This window comes from Castor canadensis, chromosome X, assembly GCF_047511655.1.
Source record: "Castor canadensis chromosome X, mCasCan1.hap1v2, whole genome shotgun sequence".
In the NCBI taxonomy this organism is placed as follows: Eukaryota; Metazoa; Chordata; class Mammalia; order Rodentia; family Castoridae; genus Castor; species Castor canadensis.
Window position 1 is genome coordinate 44,960,158 of NC_133405.1, and position 16,718 is coordinate 44,976,875.

The 16,718-nt window shown below is 35.8% G+C and overlaps 1 protein-coding gene across 5 annotated transcripts in view; it reads left to right on the forward strand.

Moving 5' to 3' along the window:
• Acsl4 (acyl-CoA synthetase long chain family member 4) overlaps positions 1-16,718 on the forward strand; it is a 93,488-nt gene that overhangs the window by 39,843 nt on the left and 36,927 nt on the right. For 2 of the 5 annotated variants that reach the window (XM_074063338.1, XM_074063339.1), the window contains exons 2-5: positions 910-958; positions 10,306-10,545; positions 10,888-11,065; positions 13,353-13,462. In XM_074063338.1, the coding sequence (XP_073919439.1) occupies positions 10,318-10,545; positions 10,888-11,065; positions 13,353-13,462 (516 nt within the window). In that variant the 5' untranslated portion in view covers positions 910-958; positions 10,306-10,317. Of the gene's footprint in view, positions 1-909; positions 959-10,047; positions 10,546-10,887; positions 11,066-13,352; positions 13,463-16,718 lie in introns of those variants that run through there. The other 3 variants (XM_074063340.1, XM_074063341.1, XM_074063337.1) reach the window with 2 other exon arrangements.

Genomic DNA, 16,718 nt, shown 5'->3' on the forward strand with positions numbered 1-16,718 from the left:
TGTGATAGTGTCAAAGAAGAAAATTAATGACTTGAATTAGTACCAGCTAGTTAGTGTGGTGATTACAGTTATGTGGATGTTTGTCGTTTATGACTTCCATTGGGATATCTAGATTAAAAAGAAACTTGGAGGATTGTTCTCATAACATAATTGTACACAAGTGGTGCTGAATATTGCTGAATGGAATAAAACTTCAGAATAATAACATCATCCCCAGGATGCCCCAGTGGTGTTAAAATGTAAATAAGCAGTATGGAATTCATAAAGGGCCCTATTTTACTGTTCTGAGTATTCAGTGGTAACTTGTTTTCCCCTTCGTTGTCCAAAATAGGTTAATCCTCAACCATTGACTGACCCTTAAAAAACTTTTTTTGGTATATTCGTGTTAAAGAATATCACACAAATGATCTGTTTTTGAATTTAAGGAAGGTCTGGGTTTCTACTTTCACAAGTACTGCATTTGTATTTGAAAAGAATCTTGCATTGTTTAAAGGAAAGTATTTTTGGTTTTGATAGGAAAATAGCTGGATGCCTACAGGCATTTGGGAGTGGGGTGCCTTTTCTTGGTAGGTTGATGAGTTTGCTGTGGTCAGATGGTATTTCATCTCTAAAGTTGGTTATGATCCCGACAGTGGGGAAATCAAAGGTGTAAATAAAACCATTAAGATCATGACTTCTGTCTCTTGCCATGTTTGCATAGAGTCTTCAAGTCTAGCTTAGTTAACTTTTCTGAGATTCTAATAGGAGTACTCCTCAGGCATTCATCTTTAGTAATATCTTATTTTTCCTTTGGTGCCTGTCTTATCATGAGCTAAGGTTTACAGAAAATGTGAAACAGTGCTTGACCTTTCTTTTACAGAGGTTCATTTACCACGAAAGTGTATTCATAGATGTTTTCTCTTATTACAGATTGAAACCGCAGAAGATTATACGTGTTCTTCTTTAAAAGAGGAAATCTGTAAGTCTGCATCCTTTAGAAATTCTAAGTGTGTAATTGTATTGAATTTTTGATAAAATTATGGGACTACACTAACCAGCATGTGGACTCTTTTTATAGTGGAAAACCCCATTAGTATTTATGGTGGTGTTAAAAAGGCAATATTTGTAAAAGTAAAATAGGAAAACGTTTTATTCTATGCGGCTTCTAAAATTTAAACCATTTGCTATTCATTTATAAAAAGGCAAGTGGTAACTAAAATCCTAATAAGTTCTTTCTCTTTGAGTTATACCCAAAAATGGAGTCACAGATTAGAGCTAAAATTCTGACTATTAAGGTGTATAAGCTCTGTGTCTTTGGCAAGCTTCTCAGTGTTCCATTGCCTCAGTTTCCTCATCTTAAAAATGAATGTAATAGCAAGCACCCAATCAATGGCTCATTACTACTGAGGAAGTAGTAATCTGTAGCAGTTTATATTTGCCTCAGTAAATCATAGCTTCTTCCAGTTTAGTGGCTATTTCTCAAACTGATTTAAGTATATATCTGATCTTCATAAATTTGTCAGCACTACCCATCACTGAGGCATCTACTGTAGACCATGATATGGAATAAAAAAAACACTGAAACTTAAAGATTATAGTGTTTAACCTTGGGCCTTGGAAATTACCTAGTCTAGTGGTTCCCAAATATGTTGATCTTTAGACCACTGCTGGCTGGTGAAGAAGTTTTCACAAGTTCATGGTGAAGTGAGGAAAAGAACACTAGGTTGTGAGGTTTTTAAAGCTAAATATTTTAAGTTTAAAGAGTTGCTGCTTCTCATAGGATATATCCTTCTAATTTGGGGGGAGATAAACACAGTCTTTATTTTATAAAATGATAGTTATAGTAAATGGTAGGGCTTTTTAAATATCCAAGCCTGGCAAAAATTGGCAGCTCTGTGTCATTTCCTCTCACCCTCTTTAAATATTTTTAAATTGGTCTTTGATATCTTAAAATCTGAATCCAACTTTATTTTATACATGAGAAGCTATTTAATTTGTCCCAGGTCTGATAGCTAAGCAGCTCTCATGCTGTCTCTCTGGTATTTCTAGCCTTCTGATAGTTGCTTCCATTATAATAGGTTATGAATAGAATATATTGTAGTTCTTTTGTGGTAATAACTATTTTTGATTTCCAGGCATAATGAAATTCAAAAGACTTAATCTTATCTAGATAAGTGCTGAAGTTCACTGATTAGCCTGCATTAGAAGAATCTTAAATATATATGGCTGTAGATTTTCATCAGCAAGCCAGAATTAGCTTTCTCTGAATTCAGCCATATCAGTAAGGTTAGCATTTCCTTTGGAAATTGGCAGACTGTGGTACTTTGTGAAGGCTAGTATATCAAGCTTCTAAAGTTATTTTCCCATGGAGAGTACTGTTTTCTTCTATACATACACACCTACACACACACACATACGTGTTTATAGCATCGGCCTGCAGCAATTAGTCTTACCCAATCCAATTCTAGATTGGCTAGAAGAGAAAAAACTATCAAAGTGAAAAATAGGATTTGTCAAAGCATTGGCAGAACATCTGACCAGTTGTGTTCAAGAGTTTACACATAGTTCCCTGTAGCACTTTTGAGGTTCTCCATCAATGGTCATAACTTTGCCTCAACTATCCCAAAATATGTTTAAAAATGGAAATAATTATGTCATTTATCACCCTGGCCTCACTCACCTTAGTGAAGCATGGGCCAGGTGTAGAATGAATATGATGAGAGAGAACAGCATGGAACGTATTCCTATCCCAGCCATGGAGATGTTAACATTAGTGTATTTAGCTTTGTATGGCTTCCTTCTTCAGTTAAGAATTTGTTAATTTCTGAAATGTCAGATACATCCATCATGAAATGTTAAGGATAAAAATGACATTTTGCACTATTTTCTATCTTTGGAATATATGCTCTTTTCTTTACTAGTGCTAATATGTGAGCATTGACTATAAGCTTTCAATATTTAACTGATTTATCAGTCTTTGAGTTCTTAGTATTGTCTCACAAGATATGCCTACTACTGATGAGCACATTGAGCTCTTTAAGAAACCACAATACAGTTTCGCTGGAGGGCAATTAGGCAGCTGAATTTTAGTGGCTTAATTGCCACTGTATAAGAAATAGTTTGACTGTGTTGTGACTAACTTTTAGCAGTATAAAGTACTGAGAAGCAACACTGGCAAAGAGCCATCCTATTGAACTGCCTTCCCTTCTAGAAAATGGGGAGGGCAGGTCATGTGGTTAAAAAAAAGTCCTACTTGCAAAATTCTCACTGTGATACAATGCTAGTCCTGTTGGGAGTACTGCTTATTAGAGATTTTGGATCCTGCACTCATTGTTGGCAGCCCTCAGTTGTATTACTTTATGATAATAAATATGTACGATGACAGGAGATAAATGTATAAATTATAGATATATACTCTGTATATTCCTTACTTGAAGAAAACACATTTATTATACCTATAAGTATGAACAAAATGCAAGTCTACGCCATGGTATAATTGGGCAGTTTATTTTAGCAGCAAGGTTTTGTGTACAGGGACCTATAGCAATTACTCCTTAGCAGCAGTTGTTGAACCATGATATTGTCATTGTGCTATCTGCCTCTTACATCATTGAACCATTTGTATTTCTCCCTAAATACCTAACTCCCAGACTTAGTTTTTCTCTCATTTAATAAAGTTGGATTGTAACATCATGCTTTGCCAATAAGTGCTATTTTCTAGCACAATTTCTCTTCAAAATTCCTTAGGCTTTGGATTATATACAGTCAATTTCTAACTTAAGAAATCTACATATTTAAAAATCAATCGTCTCTATTACTAAAATGAGGAATAGATATATAATCATAGACAGTGTATGTAAAGTGTACAAACAGAACATTGTCTCCTAGATCTCCATATTTCAACATATAGAGATAGGATCCCAATTATATATAGCAACCTATGACCTAGAAAAAACATTATCTGATGAATCCTGGGGTTGTTCTTAAGGCATTGTGGGAGGGAGGAAACTTACATTAGAGCATGAAATAGCATCTTCAACATGGCTGCGAAGGTGCTTTCTTTGCTGGGAAAAGCTGGGAAGAGACTGGTAGGATGGCAACTTCAGGAGTTAATACCGCTCCAGGTGGTAAACAGGTTTGGTTAATCTTGTGAGAGACGCACCCAAAGATCAGTCATAGCTGTAAAATGCTTTCAGTCAAAAATAACTAGGCACAGGTGTAATGTGTTGGTGTGGGACATGGAGAATACATTCATTCTAGGCTTTTGTTTTGCACTTTATTTACAGTATAACAATTTTTAGTTAAGTGAGACTGACAACAGCAGTTTGATATTTATTTCATGGGATGATTCAATCTTACAGACTATCTGATAGCAAGAGATTCTGCTGGGAATTCTTAAATGCCTTTATTTTCTTAAGATATTAACAATTTTGTAAGTTTTCATATTAAAGTGTGAAGTTAACGATATTGCAATATAACTTCTTAAAGTTTTATTTCATTTACCAAATGCAACTTAAAAGTCATAGTATTTGAGCTTTCTCTTGTATGTTTTAAGTCATTTGGAAGTTTTTAATAGTGTGTGAAAGAAAAGTAAGATTTCGATTAAAGCACTCCACCCTTTTCTAAAAGTCTTGGTGATGCAACATCTATTTAGAAATATGATCTTTTAAAATATAATAAGCATTCTTATCTGTTTAATCTTTTGAAACTTTCATAATTGTTTTCTGATTTAATGTTTCATAGATACAACTAATCTTTGCAGAAAAATTACCTATTTTGTATTTAAATTATTCTTAAATAATATATGACTTTAAAATGTAATCTCTTCAAATAGCACTTACATAGTTGATTTTCAAATTGATATTTAATGTTTTCATAAGATCTTAATATCAAAGACAGATGAAATTAGTTACTACTGTGCCTTTCAGCTTGGCAGATGCATTGATCCTTGCTTGATTTAGCACATTTTCTAAGACTTTTGAAAAAATATCTTGGCATTAATCAGCTTCAGTTTATCAGTTTTTCTTTTTCATTCTTAAATTGGTGTTGTGTCACATGCTCCTGGTGGAGGTGATTTCGTCTTTTAAATTCAGACTTTAATCAGTATGTAGTGTTTGTTTACTTTGGGCACTAGAGCTTAATGTATCACTAATGCTTTTTGTGTTTAACCTTTCTCAGGGTGTTTGAAGTAACTGGAATGAAATACTTATCATTAAACTTGAGCTCAGAGCAAAAAATAAAATTATACATGATTCTTCACTAAAACTTCTGGGATTTACTGGACATCTAACAAATTTTTTGCCTCTGTAAAATATCTAAGTGCTCAAAATTGTTGTAAGGACTTTTTTCACACATAAAGTTTGTCACTCTTACTTATTTTAAATTGTTCCAGTATGACCAGAATCATAGGCAATAGAAAGAAAAGTATGGAATTTAAAATGAGATAGGCCTCGGTCCAAATCCCTTCTCAACTGTGCTGACTTTGGTCAAATATTTTATCTCTTTTGAGTCTCTGTAAAATGAGGGCTTTACCTCAAAGGGGTTTTCTGAAGGATTAAATGAGATAATACATCTGAGAGACTTGGCACAGTGCCTCCCACATACTAAATGCTCAGGAGGTGGTTATAAAAATGATCCCTATATGGAATGATAAACTTCAACAGGAGTATGACTGAAGGTTCTGCCCTGCTCTTTCCTGATGTACAAATACATTACCTGATCTCAAGGCAGCACAACTCAAGAGTTCATGTCCACTAACAGTGGGGCAGCAGTATACTTTCCATATGTGGAAGGACAGCATATCTTCATAAAAGTAATCAGTGAAAGTGTGAAAGTGTACCTAGTACAAATTGTGTAACTTTCCTGCTTTTATAATACCAATCTTTACCCTCGGCACTAAGCAGTTTTTCCAGTTTCATACTTTCTATCAAGCAACCAATAACTTGGGCAAATTTATTTTAATTACCATGGATTTTAATAGCATAGTATTTCCTGGAATGTTGGCATGGGCAGGTGATGACTAAGGTTAAGTACATTCATGTTATTGTACTTCGAAGGATACGCTTTTACTTTTTAGGTTCAGAACAATTTCATTACCTTCGTATTCAACAAACTTATTGACCAGCTAACACATAAAGGTACTTGTCTGGTGGCTGTTTTAGTAGCAAACAAATTCTGCCTTATAGAGCTTGTGTTTGAATAGGGACATAGACAACATGAAAAATAAAACCTATTGTATATTAGCAAAAACTGCTAAGGAGAAAAATAAAGCAAGAAAGGAAACAGAGTGGTTGGAGAAGGCCTCACTAAGAGTATATTTTTTGAGTTAAGACAAAAAGGAGGTAAAAAAATAACCTACACAGGTATTTGAGAGAACATTCCAGGCAGAAAGAATAGCAAGTATAAAGACCCTGAGGCAGGCTTGATATGTCCCAGGAACATTAAGGAAAAAGTGATATCACTGCAGAATGAGCTAAAGGGAGTGTAATAGGAAGTGAAGTCAGAAACTTGAGGTCAGAGGAAAGATCATGTAGGCTTGTAAGTCATAGTAAGGGCTTTAGCTTTTATTCTGAGGGAATCATTTGGGGATTTTGTGAAAGGTTTTGAGCAGAGGAATGATGTAATCCAACCCACATTTTAAAATGGCTGTTGAGTTTAGAATTTATTACAGGGATAGAAGGTGGAAGCAGGGAAATTAAATCAACTATTTCATTTGTCCATATGAGAGATGATAGTGCATTGAACCAGGATGGTAGTAGTAGAGGTGGTAAGAAGTAGTTGAATTAGATATCTGTTTTGTAAGTGGAGCCATTAGGTTTTACTGATGAATTGCATGTGCAGTATGTGAGAAAGGAGGAGGAGCGAAGCCAGGATTTTTGGTTAAAGCCACTGGAACACACAGAGATGGGCAAGACTGAGTGAAATCTGTTTGTGGAAAGGTCATCAGTAGCTCAGGTTTAGTTTTTGGTGGTACTGTGGTTTGAACTCAGGGCTTTGTGCTTGCTGGGAAGGTGCTCTGTGTAGCACTTAAGCCATGTCTCCAGTTCAATGGCTGTTTTGAGCATGCTAAATTTGAGGTTCTGATCTGACTTCTAAATGCATGCACTGAGGAAATAGTTGGCTATTCAGATCTGGTATTTCACAGAGAGAGAAATTTTGGTCTCATCACCATATATAAGATATAAAAATCTGTGAGACTAAATGAGATCACCATGGGAGTGAGTGTAGATAGAGAAGTGTTGAAGGACTGAGTCCTCAGAGGTCAGGGAGATGAGGAAGCAGCAACTCTTTTGCTTCTCTAAGGGATCAGACAGTAACTATTATGATTCAGTTGAAATGGTGGTTCCAATGAGTCCCTTCAGGAGTTGTCACAGCCTCTCCCCTATCAAAGCAATTCTTGTTTTCATCTATATTTTTATTTTCACATCCACGTAAGATTTTAATTCAACTGGACAACCCATGACCCATCACTAAATGATCTCTCTGGTGTCTTATCACCTGAATGCTCTTTGGGCATTGCCTACTACGTGTGTTTCTGTGTGCGTTTACGTCTCTGTGCTAAGCACTGAAGATTATGTAGAAGGCATTTCTCAACCTCTGAGACTTAAACCAAGTATGTATAAAAGGTTAAATATGCGTAGCATCTTGAACAGCTAAAAACATACAATGACGTTTAAATCCAAATAAATTATAAGCCTTTAAAAGGCTGCTTTCTAACGTCTTTGTATAGTTTTGACCCTAAGTTTGACAATTTCTTATTTGAGAGGGTGGTATTTGTCCCAGTGGACCATTGTGTAAATTTGAAGACATGCTCTTTGTATTCTGATATTATCCCTAAGAATTTATATATTCAAATAAATATTTTTAATTTCAAATTAATTACCATTTGGTACTCTTATATGCCCAATAAGAAATTATTTAAAAAATTATACATGCAGGTAGTTTATCATCTGGGACTATCTTTTAAGTTTTATTCAGTGGTATTACAAAATCTTTGTTATAAGATGTATTGGGTTTATAGAGTTGAGAACTACTGGTCTATCCTGTATAATTAGGTGCCCAGATGTTTAGAAATGACGTATAATATAGTCAAGTAGATATTCTTTATAATGTAGGAAAGTAGGAAGAGGAAAGATTATTGTGGATTTAGGTCATTGTAAGATTTCTGATGAAGGAGTGGATTATTAGAGGAGACTTTGCATATTTGAAGACACTTGACATACCTTATCTTGAAGAAATGAATGGCCAGACTTGTCAGGGAGACTGAGAAAGCAATTCTTATTTGTAGGGTAAATCAAAGAATTCAGAGTTAAAAGGGTCCAAGGAAATTGTGTGGGACAGAAATTCTTAGTTCAGGGTCCATTTCTTCTATGAGGTTAAGACCTACTATTAGTCTAATCCCAGACTTGATCCCAGACTCAGATGATTTGCCCCAGGTTATACGGCCAGTTAGTGGTAGAGATGAAGACTGAAACTTAGCAGCATTTAGTTTCTTGCTCATTTCACCATACTCAGCTGACAGACATTAAACAATGGCACAGGCAGGATTAAGCCACCATTTTGTAGTAATTGAGGCAAAGCAACTAGCCTGGGGTTAATACTAAGTTTGTTTCCATAAGAATTGAAGAAGGATGGGCATCAATTTATCTTGTCAAAGTGAATTAATATTTTAATTTTTATAATTGAAATATGCCAGCTCTCACCAGAAACTGTTTTCTTAGCTGAAGGCAGACTCCCTGAGATATTATTATCTCCGAGACTATTCTGCATTTCCTTTCCAATGGCACTGTTTTTCTGACCTGCCCCCAGTTTTCTGCCTGATCAGATCAAAGTTAACTTAGCATGATTGGTCAAATCCCATATTCCCATTGCCTCTCTAGCAAACACACACTCCATGCCCTAGTCAGACTATTGTCCTGGTTATTGGCACTCCCTGGTCTCCCAAAGTCCTTTCATTTCCTCTTCTGTATCCTTCTTTCTGTGGTTTCCCAGCCTGGGCTGCACTTCATTCTTCCTCCATTCCACATGTCTAACATACGGTCCAGCATAAGTCTAATCTCCACAGAGCCCTTTGTAGTTACTCTTGGTGATTTTGCATTTGCTCTGAATTCCTTTTGCATCTTTTGCTTGTACTGTACACCATCAAACTGGGTTATAGATTACCTCAGTGCTTTTCAGTGGTCACCTTGGGACTGCGGTTCCAGGAGGTCCTGGGTGGAACCCTAGACATCCCTAACCCCTGCTTCAGCCAGAGTAACTCCAGTGTTATATAGGGGCAGTTTGCATGAGTTTTCTTTTGAAGGAATGGTTTATCTACCCCCTTTGACTCCCCCAAATTTGAAAAACACCAGATCTATTGTATGGGCTAATTGCCTCAGATGTGTTAACTCATAATAGGCAGGGGCCAGGAGTTAATACCAGTCTGACTTATAATACTCCTCCCAGGCAACTGAGCAGATTTGAGCACAACTTGAACGCTTAGGAAATTACTATACAATCATATAAGCTCCTGTTTAGGGAATAGAAGATAGTGGTCAGTATTACCTCAGAAATTCACCTTAATGAAAATGAAGAACTCAGAATAATACTTCTGGGTTGTTCTTTGAGAAATAGACCTAAATTTTTAGTCCATCCTTGTTTGCATAAAAAAACCTAATCCTATTTAAAGTTGTTTGGTTATTGATATACCTTACTATATTCTAGAGTTCAGCCAAACTTAAGTATCATATTTGTGCATTTGTGTAAGCATTAAAGTAATGCTACTCACCTGACTTACAGAATGATACACAGAGTACCAGTACACCTAAAAACCTGGAAATAATGAAATTTGGAAGTTTGTGCACTAAAACATTTCCTTAATGGTTGAAAATGAAAATGCTAGTCTTTCATGCCAGTTATTTCAGCTTTCTGTATCAAATCAATTATATGAACTAATAAAGATCTGAATATTTAAATAAATTATGCTATCAACTTGTTAATACTCTTGTTTTATTTTTTTCTCCTGATCTCTGCCTGGTTCATTGTCTTCATCTACAGGTGTACTTTATTGTCGGCTTCCAAAGATTACTAACTTTTATCTGTATCACTAAAATCAAACTGCCTTGGCTATATTGCTACTCTTATTGCTGCTTCCGTTATTGCCTTCCTCAGCAAAATAAGGCTTTCAGAAGCCAAAGAATAACACGAAATAAGCACCATTTTAGAAGCCTTTCCACTATGAAACTTAAACTAAATGTGCTCACCATTATTTTGCTGCCTGTCCACTTGTTAATAACAATATACAGTGCCCTTATATTTATTCCATGGTATTTTCTTACCAATGCCAAGAAGAAAAACGCTATGGCAAAGAGAATAAAAGCTAAGCCCACTTCAGACAAACCTGGAAGTCCATATCGTTCTGTCACACACTTCGACTCACTAGCTGTCATAGACATCCCTGGAGCAGACACCCTGGATAAATTATTTGACCATGCTGTATCCAAATTTGGGAAGAAGGACAGCCTTGGGACCAGGGAACTCCTAAGTGAAGAAAATGAAATGCAGCCAAATGGAAAGGTTTTTAAGAAGGTAATGAATTTTTGTACTTTTTAAATTTTATTTTTAAAGAGGAAGGTACATTTTACTTTGTCATAAATCAATGGCATTTTGAGGTTGAGGATGTAGCTCAGTGATAGCATGCACAAGGCCCTGGGTTTGCTCCCCAGCACCACAAAAAAATTAATTAAATAAATAAATAAAGTGCATTTTAAGAATGCTGGCATTCTATTACAATGCTGTGTAACAAATTCTCAGAAGGTGCTCAGTTTCTGTATACTCACATAAGGGCATTTTTAGGGTTTTATACTTTGACTATTATAATTGCTTATTTAAATAAATATCCTAATATTGCAGAATGTCTTCTTTTAACAGTTAATTCTTGGGAATTATAAATGGATGAATTATCTTGAAGTGAATCGCAGAGTAAGTAACTTTGGTAGTGGACTCACTGCATTGGGACTGAAACCAAAGAATACCATTGCCATTTTCTGTGAAACCAGGGCTGAGTGGATGATTGCAGCACAGACCTGCTTCAAGTACAACTTTCCTCGTAAGTGCTTCATGTTTTTTGGCTTTGCTTACATATGGCACTTGTTCTGAGATGCTACTGTTTTCATAGTAGATGTTCTGGACTTGGGGGTGAGATAAAAGTGTTGCCTAGAATACAAGAGGCTGTGGGTTTGATCCCATGTACCACAAAACCATGAATAAGTAAAAATAAGCAAAAAAATCTTTGAAATAAAGTAGGTGTTCTTTAGCCATTTTTCTGCTTCATTTATGTCCATAAAACACTACATAATGTTGGGGCTAAACAATATCCAATAACTCCTGTTAAAGATGGCAATTTCTAAGAGCTAGTATGGGAATTGGCAATTTGGTGACTGTAATTTAGAATTTTACTTTTCAATTGGAAATAAATTGTACCCAAAATATTTGGGGATTGAAGGGTAAGGTTTTGGAAGTGATACACCAAATGACCAAAACAATAAAAACATTATTACTTTGGACAGTTTTAGTGATTGCTTTACTTTGAAGTCTCTTTATTTGACTTATTCCATTTTGTACATGAAATAAGCATGTGACAGCTTGGACTGGCATTATAGTTGTTAGAGAGTAAGTGGGATATATTTCTGATTTGTAAGCATTTGTTTTAACATTATACGAGAAATAATTTTTAAAAATTGAGTTCAGAACAATGTCTCGTCATGTGGAGAGTGGATTATAAGAAGCCTATGAGAACTGGGCATAAGCAAGTTGAGATGCATCTCAACTGTTTTTCCTAAGATGTTTATCTGTAGGCCAAGATTGGCACAGCCCCAGCCACAATAGAGGAAATTGCGGAACAGCTGCTTCTCCTAGGTTGTTTATGTTCAGAGAAGCAGGAATGCAGGTTTCTCCTGTTACAGTGTCATGCCCCTCCCCGAGAACTGCTGCTCCACCCTGTTTACCACTGGGTATAAAAGACTCACTGAAGGAGGATGCAAGGCTTTTGCTTTAGGGGCTTTTGCTTGTTGGCTTTTGGCTTTTTGATGTGGGAGGCTTTGGAAGGGAAAATAATTGCTGAAAAAGAATTGCTAAAGGGGAATTGTTAAAGAGGGGTTGATAGAAAGTCTGCACTGGGAACTTTATACATAGGCTTTAGAAAAGCTAAGCTAAAGAAAAGCTAAAGAGAACATGGGACAGTGCAAGTCTGAGCACCAAGGCTTTAAGAAAGCTAAAGAGAGAGCATGGGACTGTACAAGTCTGGGGATAAAGACTTTAAGAGAGATTATGCTAAAGAATAGCTAAGAGAAAACATGGGACAGTGCAAGTCTAAGGAAAGAGACTTTAAAGAACAGAAAAGAAGACTTTAAAAGCAAGGTTTTAGGGAAACACTTTAGAAGCAAGGTTTTAAAGAACTGTTAAGGAGTAAGTCCTTAAAGAATAAAGATAGAGAAAAGAAGGAAAATAATGAAGAGAATAATAGAGAAAAAAAGCAATGAGGGTTGTGCGTCTCCACCTGAGCACCCCATACACCTAGCCCCAACTTTCTGTCTGTCTGCATATCCTGTTTTTCTACATCTCCAGTCACCCCCAATTAGCCCCAGTTAGGTTCAGTAATAACCAGGAGTGAGCTTAACCAGGATCCAACAAGGGAGCGGGAAAAAAAGCTCGCTCCATTGTCATATCCCAGCACTTGGTTATATGTTAAATGAATTAGGGCACCATAGATCTAGTGTAGGAATCAGTTTCCATTTCAAACAAACAAAAACAGATAATATGAAAATGATCCCTTACATAACCTGTCACCCAGCTTCAACAATCAACTGTGAAAAGTGGCCTTCAATCTTGGCTTCAGTTTATGTTATCTTTGCTTGGTGGCTCTTAAGAAATAGATCTACTTGGCCCCTCCAGGTAAGGTATGGAAGTCACCAATCAGATTGGAAATTGATGTCACTGCAAAAGCTTCTTATAAGAGGGAGAAAGGGTATAATTTGTGACTGGTCTTCCAACCTGAGATCCTCAAAATTTTCAAAAGTTTATTCTTCCTCTGGGGTTATCACCAATAGCTCTGACCTGAATTAAGAGTTCAGCCAGGAACCATTGGCTTTAGGCATCTCAGGTGACTAATTTTTGGCCAGTTGTGGCACTGCCAGTATTTCTGAGTATCTTCAGGTTTAAAAGGTTAGACTCCTGGGAATTTGCAAGACTAACTTTGGGGTATAAGAGAGGACCATGAAATTAATTTATAAGATGTTTTTGTGTCTATTGGTGTACCTGTCATGAAGGACTGGCTTAATAATGTAACTTTCTAATAAATGTTAATCATTTAATATTTGTGTTTGTTTATTATGTAGTTGTGACTTTATATGCCACACTTGGGAAAGAAGCAGTAGTTCATGGACTAAATGAATCTGAGGCTTCCTATCTGATTACTAGTGTTGAACTCCTGGAAAGCAAACTTAAGGTAAATAAGATATTTTAATTTTAAAACTTAAATTTCTTTTAAACTAATACATAGAACATAAAATTATAAATATTAATGGGGTATCATGTAATGTTTCACTGCATGTATACATTGCATAATGTTAAACACATCTGTCTCCTCAAACATTTAATCAGTTCTTTATGGTAAAAATGTTCAATATGCCTTCTTCTAGTTCTTTTTTTTAAATATACAGTACATTATTGTTATCTGTAGTTAGTTAGCTTCAATATACATAAAATGCTTACATGGTGTAATGTTTAATAAACATATCTGTGTCCTCAAATATTTATCATTTATGTTAAAAACTTTCAAAATCCTTTCTTTTACCCTTTTGAAGTGTACAATGCATTATTATTGTCTATAGTCACATACTGTGCAGCAGCACTCCAGAACTTCTCACTCCTATCACACTATGACTTAGTACCCATTGATTGACCTCTCCACATCCCTCCTTCTACTTTCCCCAGTCTACTCTCTACTTCTGTTAAATCAACTATTTTAGAGTCCACACATGAATGAGGTCATGTGTTACTTGTCTTTCAGTGCCTGGCTTATTTTGCTTAATAATCTCTAGTTCTACATATGTTGTTACAAATGACAGGATTTCATTCTTTCTGATGGCTGAACAGAATTCCACTGCTTACATGTACCACATTTTCTTTATCTAGGCATCAGTTGATGAATACTTATGTCATCTCCATTTCTTGACTATTGTGAATAGTGCCACAATAAACACAGGAGTGCAGATTATCTTTTCTACGTACAGATTTCATTTCCTTTAGATGTGTGCTCAGAGGTGGGATTGTTGCATCTTCTGGTAGTTCTATTCGTCATATTTGAGGAGCCTGTGTACTGTTTTCCTTAAGAGCTGTGCTGACTTACAGTCCCACCATCACTGTGCGAGGGTTCCCTTTTCTCCACAAACTTGCTAACATTTTTTGATATCAACATGGGATGAAATGATATCTACATTATGGTTTTGATTTGCATTGATCAGTGATTTTGAACATTTTTTCATGTACCTGTTAGTCGTGTATATGTCTTCTTTTGAAAAATGTCTATTTAGATCTATTGCCCATTTTTAATCGAGTTGGTTTCTTTGCCATTGCTCTTGCTAGGCAGATTCTCTAACACTTGGGCCATGCTTCCAGCCCTTTTTTTGCTTTAGTTATTTTTTAGATAGTATCTCACATTTTTGCCTGAGGCCAGCCTTAGACTGTGATCTTCCTGCCTGTGCCTCCTGAAAAGCTAGGGTCACATATGTATGCCAACACACCCAGCTTATTGGTTGAGATGGGGGTATTGCTAACTTTTTTTTTTTTTGCCTGGGCTGGTCTCAATCCACGATCCTCCCAATCTCTGCCTCTCTAATAGCTGGAATTACAGGCATGTACCACTATGCCTAGGCTGCTTATGAGTTTCCTATATATTCTAGATGTCGACCCCTTGTCAGATGTACATAGTTTGCAGATATTTTCTCCCATTCTATAGGTTGTCCTTTCAGTTTGGTGATTGCTTCCTTTGTTGTGCAGAAGATTTTTAGTTTGATGTAAATTGATTTATTTTTGCTTCTGTTTCCTGTGCATTTGGGGTTTTGTCCAAAAAAATCATTACCCATTCCAATGTCCTGAACTGTTTCCCCTATGTTTTTATCTAGTAGTCTCATAGTTTTTTGCCTTTCTTTTAAGTTTTTAATCCATTTTGAGTTGATTTTTATAACTGGTGAGAGATAGGGATCTAGTTTCACTCTTCATCTGAATATCCAATTTTTACAACACCATTTATTGAAAAGACTGTTCTTTCTCCCAGGTGCATTCTTAACACTTTTGTTGAAAATCAGTTGGCTGTACATAAGTGGGTTATTTCTAGGTTCTATGTTCTTTTTCACTGGTCTCTGTGTCTGTTTTTATGACAGTGCCATACTGTTTTGATTACTATATCTTTGTAGACTATTTTAAAGTCATATTGTGTACTCTGTCCTGCTTTTTTTTGTTTTTTGATCAAGATTGCTTTGGCCCTTCAGGGTTTTTATTGTTTAATATAACATTTTGGTAGGAATTGCATTGAATCTGTAGATCGCTTTAGGAAGTACAGACATTTTAGCTATTGGCTTATTATAAATGTCCTTTATTATGCTGTGGTACATTCCTTCTATGCCTAAAATTTGTTCAATTTTTCTTCTGTACATAATTTGTTCAGTGTTTTATCATGAATGGGTGTTCAGTTTTGTATTCTGCATGTATTGAGGTGATCATAAGGATTTTTCCCTTCATTCTGTTGACATGGTGTATCATATTTATTGATTTGCATATGTTGAACAATCCTTGCATCATTGGGATGAATAATCTTTTTAATGTGCTGTTGGATTTAGTTTATTTTTAAAAAATATTTTTATTAGCATATATTAATTATAGAAAATAGTGGGTTTCATTATGACACTTTCATGCATGTTTTTCATACATGTTTTTTCGTGTTTCATAAAAGCATGATCATGTCTTTGCATCTATAGTCATTGAGGAGATTGACCTGTGGTTTTCTTTCTTTTTTGTGTATGTCCTATCTGGTAATGCTGGCCTCAAAATGTGTTTAGAAAAAGAGCCCTTCCTCGTCAATTTTTTTGGAACAACTAAAGAGAATTGGTATTATTTCTTCAAAATGTTAGGTAGAACTCAGCAATGAAGATATCTGGTCCTGGGCTCTTCATTTTTTATTATAAATTTTTATTAGGATTTATTCATTAAACAGGGGGGATTCATAGTGACAATTCTGATTCAAATTGTATTATACATTATTTACATTGCTCCCACCCCACTTAAAGCAATTACAAGAGGCTTTTTAGTTCTATTTCATATAGGTATATGAAGTCCATCAACCATATACCATCACTTTAATCTCCTTCATTCACCCTTCTCTCTCCTACTAGTACCCCCCCACACACACTGTGCCTGTTTTACAGTTCTGATTTTTGTTATTAATGTTTAAATTGACGTTCAGAGGGGTGTCTCAATGTATGCCTACTTTGGTCTGTTCAATCCCTTTGAATACTCTCCCTTACCCCTTTACCTACCACCCCCCGTTTTTCAACAGCTTTCAATACACATCCTTTTATCCTCTACCTTCACATCTTATGTTATGAAATATTACTGAAGCTCTATCATTCTCTTTCCTTTCCCTCCTTCCCCAAGTTCCATAGAGTAGCTCCACTGTTACAAACATGTTCTACATCTGGGTTGTG